We start from the raw sequence: 20,943 nt of genomic DNA on the forward strand, positions 1-20,943 counted from the left end.
CTCTGATCTGCTTGTCATTCAGATCCATGAACTTTGGGACTGATTGTGAGTTTGACGAATGATGTTCCAATCATCAGTGTGGTGGAGGACATTACTTCCGTCATCTTGACAGACTACTGAGTGTCAAATTTAGAAATGGTACAGCTCTATTGTTTTGCCCTCATTGTGCTTTAGTACTATTTAAAGTAATGCATGTATAAACATCAATCAGTCTCGCCTTTGGGATCTTGTATGCATGTAGCTATGCAGCACATTGGCCTGGGTGCTGAAACATCTACTGTTCGTTAACATGGAGGGAAAGGAAGCACCAAACTGCAGAACACACCAGGTATGGGAACACATGGAGAGAAATACTGTCTATCAGCTGGAAATTGTACTGTCCAAAGATCTGGTTTTAATATAAAATCAGCCCCTTTGGTGGTCATATCACTGAAAATACAAGATTTGAAAAATGTTATTGTCTACGGGTGCTCATTGAATACAAGTTTCCATGGCCTCGAATCTAGGGAATGGTAAAGTGATTCTGGTAATTTAATGACCTCTGCTGGTCGTTTTCTATCAAGAAAGTTAAATAGAGGAAGGTGCCAGAAAAATAAAAAAAGATAGTCCCTAAGTTGAAAGCAATTCTGGTAGTTTACTTAACTCTACTAGTCATTTTCTATCAAGACAATTAATTAGAGGCAGTTGAACAGAAAAAAAGTCCCTAAGCAAAGGCAGAAGCAGACAAGTCCTACCGCTGATCTCCAGATCCCACAAAGTACATACAACAAATCTTCCAGACAGCGCAAGCACTGTCACGGCTTAACCTAAAAATAAAGCTGTTACCTTAGTGCACAAAGCCATTTGGTCTTCCAGTACTAATTTTGTGAAAGAGAGTTTCTTGCCATAAGCACTTACAAGAGAGCTAAAACTTGTCTTCAAATATTTTTTGATAATTCAAAAATTCAAAGGAATCTCATGAGGCTGTAGTGTGGCGAAGTGCCTCACATGGCCCAATAAAATATCTATTTTCAGTTTATGGGGTTAGATCATTGGTAGAAATGGGGTTTTTGGTTGGCTAGGCTATGCACCTGGGCCAGGTCCAACAATCATTCCAGCAAAAAGTTAGTTTGCTTGAAGAGCTGAAGATCCTCACTCTGTCCCCGATAGTAGGCTGTTATGTGTGGTTGATCCCAAGCTTTGGAACAAACCACTGTTGGACCTGAGGCTTGACGTTAACCTGCTCAGATTTAGAAGGAAGCTAAAAGTGCTATTGTTTATCTAAAGTTGTAGTAGCTTTTTTCTGACTGATGTGGAAATTATAATAGGAAATAAGGAATCATTGCTCCTGGCCTTATGTGTGGCATTACTTGACTTATAGTCGGCTTTTGACACCGTCAAACATGAAAATCTTCTTGGCCTCCTCCAGCACAGAATGGGCTTATTAGGGTCAGTTCTAAATTGGTTTACCTCTTTCCTCCGTAATAGATCCCAAAGGTTCAAGGTCAACCAATCCCTGTCCAGGATGGTCCCAGTCACATTTGGAGTCCCGCAGGGATCCTCCCTTTCACCTACACTGCTCAACTTATTCATGGAGCCACTCACTTTAATCCTCAACTCATCTAATATCCACTTTCACATGTATGCTGACGACACACAACTTTATTTAAAGATAAACTCTCCAGGCGACATCAAGGCTCTCAATTCAACTCTACAAAAAACTCAATCTTGGTTGACTGATAACCACCTTAAGCTAAACTCCCTCAAAACCGAATTCCTACTAATCGCCCCCCAAACCAAACAGACATCATTCAAGAATGGCTTAAACAACTTTCAGCGCTCAGCTGCCAACCTCTTTTAATCAATTCAGCAAAATCACTGGGAGTAACTCTGGACAGTAACCTAAACATGCAAAAACATATCGGTGCTGCAGCAAAAGGAGCAAACTTTCAGATGCACGCCCTGAGAAAATTAAAACCCTTCCTCTCAGCAAATGACTTCAAACTGGCATTCCATGCACTAGTACTTCCCAGACTAGAATATGGTAGTGCAACGCTTTGTGGACTCGCTAGATCGACAACTGCCCCGATAAGAGCATCACTTAACTCAGCAGCCAGGCTCATCACAGGTTCCAAAAGATATTGCCACATTTGCCTGACTTCAAAACGCTCAACTGGCTACCATTCGAAGCAAGAATTCAACTAAAAATCGCTTGCATCACACACAAAGCCCTACATTACAACACCCCGAGGTGCCTGGCCCAGAAACTGGAGCTCTTGTGTGGAAGCAGATCCTCTAGAAGCGCCAACAACCTTCTTTTGAAGTCTCAAAGATTTGCTAAGAAGAAAACATATAATCGGGCCTTCTCTTGAATTACTCCAAGGATTTGGAATGGACTACCCCCAGAAACCAGACTCAACCCATCATCTGCATCCTTCAAAAAAGAAGTTAAATCTCTTCTCATGACGAAATTCACGTGGACATTATTTCGGACTCCTGGAACAATCCAGCTGTAACATATGTCTTTATCTCGAAATACTATGTTTCTTTTGTGCAATGTGTCTTTTGTTTAACTACCTCACTTGTACAGCACTCTGATACCCGCAAGGGTCTTGTACGTGCTATACAAAACCTTAAAATAAAATAAATAAAATAATTCACACATGGAGTGCTTGCCCGGGATTGGATATAGGCACTACTATTAGTCTAGTGTCAAGAAACACAAGGTGAACCACTTTTTTTCTTGGTCCCCATTTAACAAACTTTCCTTCTAAAAGGCATCAGAACTGGGCAGATCTACAGGCAAAAGTGCCATCTGCATCACTAAGGGCCTGATGTAGGAAACAATGTGGCAGTAACAAAGCCTACGATTTGCAAAATCACAGACGCCTTTGACTACAAAAGAGAAATGTCACATTGTATTAAAAGTACTTAGTTGTGAAAGTATTTCCGCATTGCAAGACACATAATTCACGAACAAGAAGGTGCATGAAAGGGTCCTTCTACTGGCCTGGGGATTTGCAATAAAATATATCAATGGTTTGTGATCACAACTGAGGTTCTACACCATAAATCATATCATGACACCAGCCTCTAAGTGGTGTCTGATTGGCTAAGTGGAAAGCTGTCCCTCTTTGACATTTTCTGCCTGTTGGATGGTGGTTGCATGCCTTGGGGAAGCACACAGTGGTCTATTTCATATGTATTAATGAGGCAGGAGTCTTTGAGACCTCTGATGAATGGGCATTCTGCAATTCGAATAATTAGTATGTCCTAAGCTGTATCGCAAAACGAAGCGCAGCCTGCGCAGTTGGCAACCTAGTCAGTTTGCAGACCTGGGCTTCATGCACCAAGCTCTGAGGCTTCCAGTACTGATTTGGGACTACTAGTCCTGTAAAATAACTAATTTCATGTACAGCTTCCTTCATAAATGTACATAAATGTAAGAAACTCAGATAATATTCAGAACAGAAACACACAGTTACAAGTCTTTACTTTAAACCAAAGATTGCACCTGGCATGTCTTTGAACATCAGCTGTACATAGAAGTGATTGGCACATGGCATTGGCTGCCAATTGACTAGTATTTGGCACACATTGGTTTCTGCTCTCCACGTCATAAACAGGCATACACAGACAAGCAGTTACCCCACAATTCCATTAATCTATTTTCACCCAGGTTCTGCTTTTCTGGACAGGTCGTTGCCGGGAGCAAAACAGACCTTCACATGAGTGAAGAGCCGGAGGGTTTTCTTTCCCAGAGCTGTACAGTCATCGTTTTTGCACCAGCATGTGTGCAATTGTGTGTATAAGTTCTTTAACACATTCACAGTGGTGCTTTAGCACTTTGCCCAGGACAGCACTGCCTGGATGTGTCCCTCTTCCACAAGCAACCCTTGATTCTTTTTTCTTTCTGATGCATTCTTGTAAACTGTTGATCACTGTGAAACAGCATTCTTTCAGCAACACAAACTTCTTGCTGCTTTTAGTTCTCACCTTTGGTCGCAGCACAACCATCAATACATTGAATAGGCAACATACGGACTCTGAGAACCATTGTCCTGCCATATCATTCCCCAGCCCAAAGAGACCTGATTCAGAGTCTCTGGGACTCCTCCACTGCCACTCCACATAGCAACGACACAGAACCAAACCCTGAAGCGGTGTTGGCAAGAGACACGGCACATGAGCTATGGTTCTAACAAGAACTGGAGTCCAGTGATGACGAAAAACCTTGTACGCCACAGACAACACAGGCCCCGGAAGTCTTCCCCACACCTTCAAGCATGGCGGCCCCACTGGAGCCCGACAGGAGTCGCTCAAGGTTCTCCCGCGTGGGTGGTGCAGCAACTTCATGGCACAGCCAGCAGTAAGATGAGCGTTTAGAGGTGATGTGAATGGTTGGTGGCCTCTTCCCGCTCCCGCCGCTCAAAGGCTTGGTGAGCGCGCTCCAGGTCCTGGATGACATCTAGGAGACGGGCAGTGGCGGCCATGCGGCGATCATGAAAGGACTGACTCCTCTCTAAAAGAGAAGAAAAGGTTTGCATGTCAATTTTAAATTCAATTTAACTATTAACCAACATGTTACCTAATTATCAGGAAATGTTCTTACATGTAGAATGAAATTATACAGTTCAGTGGAATTTCCTTTATTACCAAGTACTGAAAAGCGTTCACTTGGAGACATAAGTCCCAGGAAGAAAAATGACAAAACATTCCAATTTAAAATGGGACAGAAGTCAAGTAGCAAAAGTTAAAGAAAATAAAGTGTTTGCTACAAATAACCAATGTTTGTTTGTATAGATTGACCTTATGAGTTATTAGATTTAACGTAATATAAAATATTAGTCCATTACATTGCTGCACTACGTTAAGAGAATAGCAAAGAAATACTTAACAGCTGAAGAAGACAAACTATTTCTAAAAGGAAGAGTTTGTTTTATGGTGTCTGCAGAGGTTTCCCCCACTGTGCACTCCCTTTACTTTTTGAAGGATTTATACCGCTATTGCTTAAACAATTTCCACAAGAAAAATGAATTAGCCCTCTTCTGCTCAACGGGCAAACCGAATGACTGGACAGCACGCCCCAGGAGGCTGCACTCAAAATAGCCCTCCCAAAAGTGAACCAACTACTATGCAAAGCGTACTACTCCGCCTCCACCTGCCTCGCAATCTTTGCTCATTGAGCTTATACCCCCAGTAAGGGAGGGCTCTAGCAATTCAGGGTCATTGCAGGTAAGGAGCTGCGTCCCTCTTTGCTCCGCTCCCATCATGGTCCAAGCCCTGCATGATCCTCTAATGGACTCCGCAACCCAGAATCCGTGATCCAGGCCCGGTGTGACCAGATCCTAAGTTCTGTCTCGGACCTGATACACCAGTACAAATCTAGGAGGGTACATTTCATCTTCACCCTACCCCTCTGTCTTGAATTATTTACACCTGAGGTTATCTGGTAGGTGCAATGGGCACCAGAGGCAGACAGTCGGCTCCAAAATGATTTGCGCCTCACCTCATCCGACTTACCTCTGCCTTGAAATTACAGCACTCCAGCCTACATCCCGCTCACCTTGAACATGATGTTCCACTCCTTGAATGAGCATCCAAACGAGCTTACACTAGTAATTAACCTTGTGGGGTAGTTTCTTTAGGTTGCCTTCTGGATGCTGAGAGTGTGACATTACTCTCCTGCGGCAATACTAAAATACTACTGATGTGATGTCATTTCTCACCCCTCAAGTGTCTCCTACAGTGCCTGCTATATCCTTAGGTCAGGAAATTGGTGAGGTGAGACAACCTCTTTCAGAGCACTGTGTAATTTCCATGGTGTTGACCATTTGACATTCCACCTACTACTCTACTGCTTCTCTCCTTTTTCACACTTATAATGAATAACTAAAGGCAGTAAACTTGTATCTTTGCAACAACTCTGTGTCAGTTAACCAAAGAGCTTTTTCTGAAGAGCCTGAACATCCAAAATGAAAATAATAAAAGGAAATTAAGGACCAAAAAGAGCAAAAAATGGGTCAATAAATATCTTTACAGGAATCTCCTATTCTTGACTCTCCTATGAAGGAAAAATCTGACTCATATAGCAATATGGATCTCATCTTAAGATGCTTCAAGTCTCTACATGACATAACCCAGAGCACTAAAACTAATACTAAATTCCTATCATCCTAAATAGTGGGTCCGAGATCTGACTTTAAAGCCTTGGTGAGCATGTTAGAAGAAGGAAAAATGTGAATTGGAAAAGCTGATTTCAACCAAACCATCCTAAAGCAAAAAACAGACTCCACAGGGGCGCCTCATCCGGCCAGTAGATGATCAATAAAATTGACAATAACACAGCTATTGCTATTTTTTCTATTTTTGTCTGGGCCGTGCAATACAATAACTGTAGGGTGAGTTGGGGCGGGGCATGTCAGGAAGGCGGAGTAAAGTGCACCTCTAGGCCGGCCAAACACACATGCTTACTTCTGTTTCTCCAACCCGGCTACGTTACACAGCGGTATACACCTGTTACAATGCAACTTTTACAACTACCTACCATTACAACGCAACTTTTACAATGCATACCTTTACAACGCATTGCGCTGGGGGGCGCTCTAGGATAGGGAATACGTTTAATTTACTATCCAACACCTTCCCTAGTGTCCACGGGGACTGGAGTTGGAATAGTAAATTATACTTACCACTATCCAGCACCTCTAAGCGCTATGCGTTGTAATGGTATGCGTTGTAATGGTCGCGTTGTAATGGTAGGTAGTTGTAATGGTATGCGTTGTAACGTCATACATCCTACACAGCTGGGTTGGAGAAAAGGCAAATGAGGCCGCTCAGACCAATACTGGCGGTACTCTCATGTAACAGCAGCATCTACATTGGGTGTGGGGACTGTGCCCTGAGGGCCCATCCCCTTCCGGCCAGACGGCGACGAGAGGAGCAGCAAGGGGGCGTCAGCGGGAGCCGAGCGGCGGGTACGTTTTTTTCTTTTATATTATTGCAACCTCCTCGCCAAACCCCTGCCCTCCCCTCACGGCCGCCATACCACTTAAGATAGGCGGCGGCCGCAACTGAGATTCCATGTCTATTAAACTAATGGTTCTTGAAAAGGAAGTCACTGAGATCGAAGATCGAAACAGGAGAGGCAACTTAAGAATTTTTGGCTTTCCAGAAAGCATTGAGGCTGAAGCAAAATCATGTGTTACCTTGCTGGGAAAATTGCTAATATAAGCATTAGGACAAACTTTCGGAAAAGATTTTAAATTGAAAGGGATCACAGAATTCCATCTTCCAGCTCAGGATTCCATAAAGAAAATTCAAGAACAAATGAGGAAAATAATAACTCTGAATTGGAATGGCCAGAAAATTGGCATCACACTCAGCTGTGCAAAACCAAGTTGATGCACAGAAAAGGTTCATTGGCCTTTAGGAATGAAATGAGATCTTTGACCATATCCATCTCTTTTACTGGCCTAGCTAAAATTTAACTATTTTTAAAAGAAGAGGGACTCATGAAGTCTCTTATGGTTAGAGAACGAAGAGACATTTTCATTAGAACAGGGTTGAATCTGGACATATTAAGGGAATGTTAGCAACAAATTAGGAAAAACACAACTTGCATAGTTAGATGAAAAGGGAATTTACTCATAACTGTAGTGCTCCTGCATGGATAATTGTCATAAAATAACAGGCTTGAATTTGCTGATCAGCAAATAGGGAACCTTACATTTCTAGACTGAAGATGGTAAGTAAATCAAATGTGTGAATCTATGCAAGATCTAATGCTGAAGAACAAAAAGCTTCTCATCTGTTACTACAGTTCTATAATGTTGGACCTTTCATAGATACACAACCTTGCATTGTTCACCATCGTCGAGATGGGTATCCAAGATTGCCAGTCTGATGATGAGGAATACCTTAACTATATAAATCTATGAAATATCCAATTGATTCCCAGTATGACAATAGGGAAGAATTCAGCATGTGGTTTTATGAAAGATCCAATGTTGGAGAAAGTAATTTTTTCTCTTGATAATAAAATTCTGTTCCAATTCAGGAATTTCCATATAATATGAATTGACATGAATTGATTTATTAACAGGCACAGTTGCCCGCCTGATATAGTAATCTTTTTGGTCAAGAAAGTTTGAAGAAAAGTGTGTATCATATTGATACTACTGGGCAACAAAAAGTAATTTTTAGAGAAAATCCTGTAGAGAATGAAACGTGAGACACCATTTCCTTTAATGTAAAATGGACACCACTGAGTAGAGGCCTGGGGAATTTTATTGAGCAGGCTACCATCACTGTGACCAGATGGCCTGTGGCAGAAAGGCCAAAGGGTCATGAGATCTGAGACCCCACTCTCAGAAACTCAGGGATTCCCCCCCTTATAGATGTTAAAAGGAAACGACAACTGTGATGTAGCAGAAGCGTCACCAGGTTATTCAATTTAGAGCTCTCATTTATGCTCCCTGCCAAATCTGGAAATTTTCTCATTAAAAAGGTGGTGATCTACAGGAGGATAGTGTAAAGGGGGCAGGCCATGTCAAAGATTCTTTGCAGTATTTTGGCTCATTTTCAAGCTATTATGTGGAAAACATGTGATGTCATATTTGATGGCCAAACTTGGGTAATGGTGCATTCCATCCCATTGTATGTGACATTTGTCACACCAGTGTCACCAGTGGGTGACATATTGTTCAACAGAACTACCCAAAAAAATAAATGAACAAACAAAACACATGATTCAGGGTTGTGACTCGGTGTTCAGAATTCTGAGCTCCCCTGGAAGTCCCTACTAATCTGGAAGAAGGCCACTCTGGACTAGTACAGGCTGGCTATGGATGACCTGATTTTCATCTGGTTGTTCTCTCCTGATGGTGCAAGTGCCCTGACCACCCCATAGAAGTGATCAGATGGCCAGTCCCCAAAACAGAGCTCCAGCAAGCGTGAGGGTGTTGTCCTCTAGGACTTGGCTCCATTTGCTGACCTGCTTTGTTAGAAAGTACCCAGGACAGGATCCACAGACCCTGGGTAGGCTCCTTTGCTTTGTTGGGGTAAAAAGCTCCTACCATGTTCCATACAAGAGCGCTGGACGGCCCATGGGTGACTCCTTCACTGGTCAGTGATATATAAGATTTTGTTTTCAGACATTTGAGCTAGAGAGAATGGTTTTGCAATTCTGGCTTCAAAATACCTGGATCTGAAAATAGTTGGCAACAGGTGAGGAATGTCCTTTCTGTCATCAATTTTACTCCTGTATAGACAACCTGCTACTCAATGTAAAACATGCAAATTTGTTTAATATGGTCTGAATAGAGCCTGCCTCTATTCAGACCATGCATGTATTACTCTTTCTAAAACACTGAATGTGCCTTTTGTTAAGGATAAATCCTGGAGGTTTAATAATGTTTTACTGGATGACACAAAAATGTGCAAAGGATTAAAAAACATTGGATTATTTCAGAGACAACAACCAAGCTGAGATTAGCCTAGTCACTTTGTGGGACATGATAAAACTTACAGTCATTAACTGTAAGTTTAGTATTGATCCTGAGCTTAGTAAGAAAAAGGAATCAGCCATCAGCAGATATACAAATGGAGATTAAAAATCCTGAATCAACTCAAAAGTCAGCCACAGCAATTCAAAATATAGAATACTTAAGAACTGGAATTATGATAATAATAAAATAATGAGCAAAACTGCCAGCCACTCGATAAATTTGCAAAATCTGAGGAAATAACAAATCCACTAGAGCACAGAAATCAAGGGTCCATTATCAATGCAATTAGATAGAGGAAAATAATTATTCCTATTGATAATAAAATCATTCTAAAAAATGGTAAAGATTTCTTTGAAAATCTATAGACTCCCAAACAAATTTCTGCCAAGGCAAACAGAAAATGCTATTAGTACTAACCTAATCCTACAGAACTATTAAAAAAGAAAAACAGAAACTCAATACTACTATAAAAGAAGTGGGAACAAGGACTGCCATTGAGTTCCTCACAACAGGAAAATCACTGTGACTGGATGGTCACCTACAAGTGATGTTTCTATTGTTCTCTTCCCAAAGAAGGAAAAGATCCCTTGGAATTGTCCTGCTATTAGCTTATCTCTCTTCTTAATTCAGAACACAGTATGTAGGTATAGTTGTATGCAAATAGACCGACTAAGATCCGTCCTTCTTGTATCTTTCACATTCTATTGAGCAGGGAAAATAAAGCTCAGTTTCTGCATCGGCTATCAAGTTTGTTGCCAAAAATGTCTCTGATTGAGTTTCATTCCCTCCTGGCTTGCTAATCTCAATAAAGCCAATTTGAAATGTCTATTCCTCAGAGTTGCAATGGAACTCTATTAACATCCTAAAACTGATATTAAAGTTAGAGGCTCTTCCTCAGATTTCTTTTTTTCTTAAACAAGACACTAGGCATGCATGCCCTGTTACTTCCCTACAATTCTTCATCACCGTTGAACCACTATCACAGGAACAACAAAGAGACGAAAGGTTTCAGGGAATCAACATAGTCTCTACAGTTTTTTAATTATCCGAGTAAGCTGACAATGCCATTCTATTTGTAGCATAGGTACAAGATTTGTCCAGTCTGTGCTATGTATCATTGAAAGATATTTCTTATTATCAGCAATTGCTTCTCATCGGTCTGAATCAAACACAATGCCACTAAATATACCCTGCACTAATGCAATGACTGAGAACACAGGGTTAAATAAAAAATACTTAATTTGGCCTCAAATACATTAATGACATTCCAGAAATGTAAACATAAATGCACTACACCTATAGAGAAAATAAAAAGAATTGTTGAGACATGATGGGGTAGAGTGGAAGCCACTATCAATGTTATCAATGAGACTACTTTCATTCTTCTTCAAATATATTGATTGTATCATTCATTCTTTTTTAGGAAAAACAATCCACACATTGGCCTTACTAAATTAAGAACTGACTAAAGGCAAAGGAGGAATTAGATAAGCAGACTACCACGACAACCTAATTATCTTTTTGACCCATATGGGAATGTGCTGGTTTCTTGAAGTACATATATAAGGAACCACACCGATATGGTTAAATATTGAGTGAAAACTGACCGGACCTCTACAATTGATGTCCTTATTATCAGTTCATCTCTTACATAATAGCCAGGGTGCTGCTGGTGTTCTCTTTCATTTTACAAAATAGACCAAGGCTAAGCATTAATAACACTACATCCTTTTAGTTATTGTGTAACATATGATTAGTAGCAACAGCATTACAATAATTTGGGTACACTTCATCAAAGAAGGAATACAATACTTAAGTGATTTAAAGAACAATGCAACACTTTGGTTGTTACAATAAATTGGCCATTTGGTAAATAAAAACTTTTATGAATAATTAAATTGAAGGATGCCATTTCTAGGTTTATAATTAGTCGCTTTCTTTACTTAGTACGTAAGGCTGACACAAAAGTTCATGCTGCCTTCATCATTTATAAATAAATGAGCGATTCCGGTCTCGATCTTAATAATAAAATAAGACAGACTAGACTAAAGACTTAGAGGAGTATCTGAATGGATGGACAGTCATAAAATGTCACTGTTTAAAAAGAAACAATATTGCAACATTCTTCTCTTGTTTATGTATATTTCCTCATGAAGTCACATATGTGAAAAAATAAAAAAATAAAAACTTTATCCCATGGTCTTTTTTTCATTATACCCAAATTCATATTGTAACAAAGTCATCTCAAAAGTTTTATAATATTAGCACAGTCACTCATATCAGCTGCAACCGCTAGAACCTAGAGGTGTAGAATGAGTAAGGTGTCTTTGGATCGGAAGAAGTTATTAGACAAGGGGAAATAAACCACTGCTACAAAATAAAGGAGAGTAGGCCTGAATTCCACATGGAACATCCTGTTCAATAAGTAAAAGAACTACATATTGACTTAAGACCATAAAATGATATCCTTATCTGAGAACAAAATTCCAGCATAGTCTTATCTTTTTTCTAGAAAATCTTTACTAGTAGTTAACATTTATGTTTTCATATAATTAAAATTAATTTTGTATTTGTATGACAGGTGTGATTGAGAAAAATGCTCATCGAAATTTTCTTTTTTACTTCCCAATTATTTGGTTGATTTAATCTGAGGTTTTTTTCTCTTTTCTACATGGATACTTTGATTTTTAATGTGGAAATTTCCTTTGCATTGTGTTTTCTTTCATGTCTCCCTTCCCTTCTCTCTTTTTGGTCTCCTATTTTCCCGTCTTTCTTTCGCATTGTTGGTAACAATTTTAACCACCTGTTTTCCTCTTCCCTTTGCTCCCTTCTTTTTTTTATTGATCCTATTGCCTCCTGTCTATTTGGCTTTTTTTTTATAATCCTCTTTTATTTTCCACAAATCTTTCATCAAGTAAGGTCACAACAATGTCTGTCTCTTTCTCATTCCTCACCTCCTCTTTTCCCGTATTTTTCCTGTTTTTTTCTCCTCCCTCTGTAGGTCTTCGTATAGTCGAATAAACTTTCAACGTTTTTATGGGGAACTGCCACTTGTAAAATACTGAATTTCAAAGAGGCAACTTCTCATTGTGATACCAAACTAATATGGTAGAATTTGTTTAAATGCTGCTTCAAATATACGAGAGGAACAATGTTACTTGGAAATGTGCATCATAATTTTCATTCACATAATTTGAAGACAAATGTTATGTTAAAATAAGTGTAAAAGAATAGTTAATCATAAGGTATACAGATAATGTAATCTTCACTAGAATTGTTCAAAATAATTGCACAGCACAATTACAATGTGTTTATCGTACAAATATTTGGTGCTAAAACATAAGAGATCAATATTTTGTATATTTCTAAGAGAAGTTGAAAAAACATGTTTAAGTGAGAGAAAACTATAACCATTTATAATTATTGTTTTGGAGGAAAGATTAATGTAAAAAGAACTCATATCAAAATGATTAGTAATTGAATGATATCAAGAAAATGTAAAAACATATTGCAGTTCGATTAGAAAGTTGTGTTTGGTGAAGCCTAGTCTAAGGTTGACGCAACAATTATGAGCCTCAGACCAGGAGTGTAGGAGGCAACGCGAACATCATATAACTGGTGTGTGGGAAGGCAGAGGTAAGAAATGACAAAGTAGAGCTCAAGAAAAAGAAGTCTTGGAATTGGCAAACATTTTGGCTTTTTAATACTGAAAACTGTTTGCCAGTTTGTACTTCACAGAAGAGATAACACATGGGTAGCAAAGGTGGGTTCATATTTCCAACATACTATCCAATCTTGCACTGCTAGTGCACATGTTCTTTGTGTGTATGCGTGGTAAGTATGTGATAAGTGTGCATATGTTTTATTTATTACAAACATTAGGCTCCTTATAGTCCACAGCTTTTGTAGTGTAGTTCCTATATTCCAAAAAGGCTCTGCGCATTGGAATAATATATACTGTAGTTTAGACGTAGGACTGAAGTCGACTAGGTCTCTACCGAATATATTAAACTTAATAGTGAGTGCCAGCTAGCTCAGAGGTCACTAGAAACTTTCTCGAAATTACAAAAAGGGATTAATTTCTGACAACCATATAACATGACAACTTTGTTTCCCCAGAATGAAACGTATCTCTAGAGTCGCGGAAACAATAGATAACTATTTTACTCAGTCAACCATGCATGCTTCGCTTCACCAGAGGTGCTGAGAAATAGAGAGACGGGCGTTTTCAATAAAAGGTATTTATTGAACAGTCTTCTTTCTCAAGCATTGGAAATGAACTGCTACAATCGAAATTCTTGTTATAAAGTACAAGGCATATAATACAAACAATATTATAAAGTAGTACTGTAAAAGCATGATATGGTTTCTAAACCATAAAGTGCATAAAAGGTATAAAATACATACAGTAATAAATAATGACTAAAAGTACTCAACTAGTGCTTCTAAATTACGCCTACCCAGGTGTACCTAACCTAAGTCTAGAACGAGGGAAGAAGTAAATGAAGAGTAGCCTAAGTTTAGTAGTACTCTGCCAGGAATCTATTCCAAGAATTCTCTAAGAGGTCTAATCAGCTCTGTACCTTGGCTTTAGAATGAAGGAGGTCTTGTATCTCTCTCTCAGGACTCGATTTCCCAGATACCCGCAAGGCTAAGCTGGAAACACTGGAGCTGGATTTCTCGGCAAGAGAAAAGACAGCGTCTCTCTCAGTGCGTCAGTTGGAGGGTCGGCTTCCTTCGGCACTTGCTGCTGCAGGGCGTTAGGCAAATAGTCGATCTGCTCCAAACCACCGTGTGTTTGACTGGGCAAACCTGAGCATATTTATACTTTGAAGGTGCCGAGTTTGAAGTTGAAGTTGAAGTTAAAATATGAAGTTGGGCCATGTTTGGACTTAATAACGTCACTCAAAGGCTAATTTCTTGAAAAACGCCAGGAGTTCTTGGAGACCTTAATATTCAAGCAGAGGGAAGTCCCTAGCTGCTGAAGGCAGGTTTTTCCAAGAAATTGTTGGTGGGGGAGGAGCCAAGATGGCGACCTGAGCGGACGCTTGATTCTCGGCTCCGCAAGCCTGTGTGGTCCGCGCCTCTATCCTGAGCTCAAATCCGACTTTGCACCGCAGCGGACCATAGCTGAGACTGCACAGACACTTCCAGTGTTCCGTCGAGGTCCCTACCTGCCAGATTTCCGGAGTTTTCATCCCATCGGGCGGCGGCCCCCATGCCCGGGCGCTGATACCGGTGCTGCTCCTGGCCGCCGTGGACCTCCAGACCGGTAGACGCTCGTGAGTCCTGGCGGCGGTGATCCATTTCGTGGTAGTGTTGGTGATGGGGGAGTCGGACGGATCCCTCATGCAGCACCTGGCGCCCCAGCCTGCGTGATCGATACGGGAGGGGGAAGCACTCCTTTGTTGTGGACGTCTCTCCGGCTGGAGCTGCCCTGCGCCGTCCAGAGTCAGTGGATCGTCCCTAGACTGCTCAGACTTGCACCGCGGCGGTGGTGCTTTTTCCTTCACAACGTCCCGGATTTGAGACGCACTTTGGTCCGCTCCTGAACGCCTGGGACCGACTCTGCCCTCCTCTTGTGCGGCGCCCCACCAGGCACCGAAAATGGCGGCTGCCCTCCCTGCCGTGGAGACTGTCCTTTCGCCTCGCGCCGGCGACCCCCTGCCAGAAGATGAGCAGTATGCTGTGCAGTGTACGGGGACTTGTGTCGAGGAGCAGCATAGCGCGCAGGCGAAACTGACCTGCCGTGATGTTTTCATGGCCCTGATGGACCTCGGGGTAGAATTGAGAGCACTCTCCGCAATGGTGGGAGACGACGTGGCATGGCGGCCAGAGTGGGCTCAACCGGCCGCCTCACGGCGAAGTACCGACTTGGCACTGATGTGCACGGAGGAGGAAGCTGTGGGACCGATCACCGGCAGGGAGACGAGGAATGCTGATCTACGCCACGACCCCTGTGCATGGCAGTTCGTTACTGGTCCTAGGGACACATTGTTGCAAACCTTGCTGGAGTCCGAGACTTTGCTGGTGGAGAAGTTACTGTTTCCCCAACTTCCATTGACGCTGCAACTGTATCCCCCTGAGCTCGATGCCTTTCCAGTGCCTTTTTTCCAGCGACGGAAGGTATGTCAGTCTGTGGATATATGGGTGCTCCTCCTGCCTGCTTGTGGGTCGGCTGCTGCCTGGGGACCTCCATTTTGTCCCCGTCTCCCGTTTTCTCATCGACGGTGGCCATTTTACGTCCCGGCTCTACATGGATCGGGCCCTCCTCGGTTGATGTCTCCAGGGGGACTTTTGCGCTCTGGCCAGGGCTGAAGAATTTAGTTTGCAGATCGGGACTGACAGGATGATGGGGACTCGAATCGGAACGTTTATGGCTATGCTTTGGATTGTGCACATGGGAATGTCTCACCCTGCTTCCTGCAGTGAATAGGACTGATATTGTTTTGCTATTCACGGGGTGGGAAGAGTCGGCATGGCGGACATGACCGGGAATGATAGTTTTGGGCCCTCCCCAGGCTTTCTAGTAAGGGTCATTTCCTTCTTTCTTCTTCTTTTGTCTCTTGTTCTATATTTCGGGCATTCTCTTGGGCGACAGACACACTGCAAGGGGGGGGGGTAGGCCGTAGCCTCTGCATGCGTGTAGGGTGGGGGGTTTAAATGTATTTTTTCTTTGTTTCTATGGGCCTTCTTTTTTTCTTTCTTTATTCTTTTTCGTCTTTTTCTGTCCTTGGGCTGTTGTTTGGTTTGTCGCTGGGTGGGTTCCTGCCGACATTCGCCATATTGTTGACTTAGTCATCCTGTTGTGTTCCTCATGATGTCGCTAGTTTGATTGCGTCCTATTCTGTCCCATGGGACTCGCCTGGTTATCGTAGACAATTTGTTCTGAAGTGGGACTGACTGGACAATGGCTCTCCTGGACCTAATTCTTGTCATTATTTTATAAAACTTTAAATTAACCTCATTTATCCTGAATATCGGCAGTGTAGTGTGGCCCAGTGTAACCTCATGTGTTTACTCCGTAATGACATCCCACTGTCGATATACCGTATGGTTTGCATTTGTGCTTACAGTTTCGTGGCCGGCCAGGTGGTTGTAGGCCCGTATTTGTTAGCTGCTTATGCACAATAAAGGTTTCCAAAAATTAAAAAAAAAAAAAAAAGAAATTGTTGGTGATTCTCGGAACTTAGTGGAAGTAGCCATTGGCTCAGGCCAAACATGATGGTGATTTCTATGCCTATATAAGGATATGATAAAGTATACCTACATAAGGGCACAAATCGGAAAAATTACACTAGGGTCCTAGATTAATTTACAACACCCACTCCACGATCTTAAGTTCGATAAGGCTAACCTAATAAGCACTGAGCATATCTAAAGCTTGTGTTTACAATCCCACCCCAAAATACAAAAAAATGCACTTGAAATGGTTGTACATGGGAAATATTGAGCATTTCTACAGTACGCATTTTTAAGGAAGTGATGACATTCCAAGCATATAGTATGTTATCTAAATATGCAAACTGAATGAATCATGAATTTATATTTATGAAAATGGCTCTTAAATAACAAAAGAAACGTCAAGACTATTTCAGAAAAAAAGATTTCAATTGTTATAAGAGGATAAGGCCAAATATTTTTTATAGGCAGTGTTCAGAAGAAAAAGGATTTTTTTTTTCTCTAAGAATAGTTCTACTTTAAGCAGATTAGTCTGTGCCAAAAAGTTCAAATGTTTTTTGGAGAGAAAAAATTCAATTGGTTGTGAAAAAACAGAGTTCCACAGTTAGAAGTCTTTGTTTTCAAAATTTTGAAGGCCGAATTTCAGAGTTCAGGGAACGCTGTGTGCATGAATCAAAAGTTATTCTCGGTGTCAGGAGAAAACATTAGATCATCAAGGCTGGCAAAGAAATCGTCTACCACAGTAGGTGAAAGTTGAACCACTTGATCAAGCAGATCAAAAGTGCACAGATGCGAAGCATTGCCGTCAGCGCCAGGTGCCACATTAGCAGTGTTCATATCAGATAGTACCTGTGTGCTTGTTGATCCTCGTATCTCACCCTCAGTTAGACTTACTGGTGAGACCTCAATGAATGCCATCATCAGGATTGGTAGCTGTTGGGGACAACACAATGCATGAGTCGTTACCGGACCTAGCAAGGCGTCGCCATTCGATGGCAGGACTGATGGAAGTGTAAGACAGATGTCCAACACGCATTCCTCTCCGCAAAGCAGGCATCGTAGAACAGGTAAGATGCAATCTTGCCAGATTGGTCTGAACGAAGGAAACCAGGTTGTGTTCAGATCTCTTAAACGAGCCAAGCCAAGAATCTGTGAAATCCTTTCATGATACCTCATGGGAAGGAGGGTCCCTTTATAGTGGTCTGGGTGTCGTTTGTTGCCGGACTTGCCATATCCGAGCAGAAGGAATAAAAATAGAATTCCTGCTACGAGTCCCAAGATGATAGGCAGGCCGCTGAACACAGAGTGCACGAAGTTTGGAAAAATGCAGAGGACTGCTTCAAATGGTGTTAACAGTCCCGAAAAAATCGTCTTAAATACATGTGCGATGCCACTGGTATCAGACATGTTTAAGATTTGACTTAACATTTCAGTGAAATGTACTGGGCAGTTTGTTTATAATAATGCATGTATCTCTGCAGATGTCCTCGCAACTTGCAGATCATACGTTTCTCTAGACGAGGTCAGTGGCACAGGCTTTTGCAAAACAATGGCTTTTATTCTGCTTAAAGTATCAATTCGTATAGAAGAGATATTCAGTGAAGGCCATATTGTAGTCCCACTGTCTGTCTTTTGAGTTGGATACAATACTTGCATACAACAAGTGACCATGGACAACACACTAACGAGATAACGTTTTCCTGGCATCATGCCAAAGCAGCTGTGAACATTCAACATAACGTAACTGCCATTGGATAGCTGCCTGAAAATGGGTTCTATCACAGTGGAGGGAGTACCGTGCAGGTGGCAAGAGAGGTTATTTGCAGAACCGTCGCAGGCTCCGTGTAAATTAATACCTTTGCACAAAAGTGTACCACTAAGTGAGTTTTTACAATTTTTTCCACTAAGGAATACCTCTTTTCCCTTGTTCCAACATTTGTGTGTGTAAGGTAAAGTCCATGTCGACTTAATGTATTCTTTACCCAACCTTTCATACAGGCCCGCTGGCATATGCTATAGACAATACTGAAATTGGAAAATCGTCACAGGTATCATGATGATGCCATGAATTATCCATTCAATGACAGGCTTCTCAGAAACTGTCAATGGTAATCTTTCCAGTTTTTAAATGCTCAGCACCGTATAGTCTGCTCCTCTTTGTGCCAAAGAGATTTGTTTATCTGTAAGGTTAAATACTGCAAATAATGACGTTGTGTTGATTAGACGCCATGGCACGTAGCTCGAACGAAGATTTTGCAATGTCCAGCCTAACTGCATTATAGAACGTAATTGAGACTGGCCATGTTGTAACATTAGCAAGTCCTGTTCCATTATATCAATTGCAGAGGATACAATGCTGTCCAATGAATATATCCTGGAGGACTGAGTCATTAACCCATTGTCCACTACAGAGAGCGCTTTCTCTAAATTAATACGATCAATTTCTCGTATTCTTTCTGCAGTTTCCATTTGCGTTGATTTTCCAAGCTTCGTTATACGCAGCGTATATACCGGCGTATATGAAATGTTTTTGCCGTGGTTTGCGAGGCTTCATTAAGAAATCTTGCAAATCATTGCTTTCTTTAAGTAAAGATAAGTGTTGTTTGATTTCCGCAAGTGTGGATGTCTTTAGCCAATCTAGGCATAGTTTTCCTAAACTGTATGTTGTTACTATCCCTGGATGTTGTCTCTGGGAGTATCTTGGATCTGGCCTGTTCAGTTTTAACCCCTGTGTTTTGTTCAGGGTACTATCATGACAGTTATTGCTGTCTGTGGGCCAGATTAACCATTTTTTCCAATCAGGATCAGTTCTGTTTTGTGTTAAAATATATGGTATGTCTACCTCCTTTTCTGTAGTATCTTCACTCTCAGAAGAGGGTTTAGGTATAGACGGTTTATTTAATTCTTTTATCCTAGCCAGGCGAAGACAAGAAGTCTGTTGAACAGTGTCATTTAAAAAAATTATTTGTTCTGGTATAATGCTGGCTCTGAACAAGGCTTCTAAACCTTGTACCTGCCAGTCTTTCGTGCCCCAAAACGTTTTTGTCTCAATGTTGTCTTTCCAAAAGTCGTAACCTAATGCAGACAGCTGAGGATAAAAGTTTGCAGAATACATTTGTTTAGTGTTGGTCAACATTGTTTTCATTCCTGTCTTATTTACATTTTTGAAATAAAATGTTTCTGGATTTGTAACATTAAACCCTGAGAAGTACGAAAACTTTTCATGAAATGTTTTTGAGCTGCCTTTTGGAGGCGTGGGACAATGTTCCCATTGATTGTATGTAAAAACATTCCTAGGACTTGCAGATTTATACAAATAATGGTGACCATAGTGGTTAAAACAATACATTTGTTCATAATCTGATGACCCTTCTAAATAGTCATGTTCTGTAAATTTTGCAGACATTTCTAAATATGACATCATATTGTTAATAGTCTCAAAGTCCCAATCATCAGAAAATGTGCTGGGTGATACAAAGTTACTTAAAGAAACCTTAAACTGGTGTAGAATTTTCAGCAGCTCCACCGGGCCATAGATGTCATAATCAGTTCTATCCCATGCTATACCACCTGGTATAGGAAAGGCTGTGATGTTTACTGATGACAGGTCTCTTTTTTCACATTGGGATGATTTGTGAGGTTTTAGGAGCACGTTGATTTTCTGACTTGCTGTGTCCATTGTACTGTATTTTCCATCTATCATTTGTCCCAAGCTTAAAACTAAAATCAGCCATAGCAGGAGAAAAAATACACCCAAACCAATCCAAAATTCAATCCATGGTGAAACCAGATATATTTTCTCAAGTTGATGAAAGAGTTCTGTTATTTTTTCTTTGAGAGTTTTATTTACTGGCGTTTCTTCAGGTTCACTGGGATCCTAAGAAAATGTATCAAAGTTGATAAAATAGCCAGAAGCAGTTCTATCAATTGCTGGAATTGCATCTTCCTTTGTCATATTGGTGTAATCAGAGGCTACATCATTGTAGACAAGTGTTTCATGACAAACTGCTATTTGGGTCTCAAGAGGCACGAGTTCCATGGCTTTGTCACATAGTCCTTCTTTTCTTACTGCAGGTTTATCAAACGTGATAAGTCTTTCAGTCTGTACCTCTTGGATAGTAGCAAGATTTGGTCTTCTGCTACATCTTGGGAGTCCACTGGGCCTACTACTTATTATTGGCCACATGTTGTGGTTTTACCAGGTCGATGGACACGACTCGGTTCTCCTCTTTACCATCAAGGGGCGGTAGTACTATTGATCTTGTTCCTTGGA

The 20,943-nt window shown here is 41.1% G+C and overlaps 1 protein-coding gene across 1 annotated transcript in view; it reads right to left on the reverse strand.

Annotated features, from left to right (window-relative positions):
- Window positions 1-3,455: 3,455 nt before the first annotated feature.
- RASAL1 (RAS protein activator like 1) overlaps window positions 3,456-20,943 on the reverse strand; it is an 871,242-nt gene continuing 853,754 nt past the window's right edge. The window contains exon 21 of the mRNA XM_086943242.1: window positions 3,456-4,501. Coding sequence (XP_086799368.1) covers window positions 4,362-4,501 — 140 coding nt within the window. The 3' untranslated portion in view covers window positions 3,456-4,361. The remainder of the gene's footprint in view (window positions 4,502-20,943) is intronic.

This window comes from Lissotriton vulgaris, chromosome 11 (genome assembly GCF_964263255.1).
Source record: "Lissotriton vulgaris chromosome 11, aLisVul1.2, whole genome shotgun sequence".
NCBI classification, from domain to species: Eukaryota; Metazoa; Chordata; class Amphibia; order Caudata; family Salamandridae; genus Lissotriton; species Lissotriton vulgaris.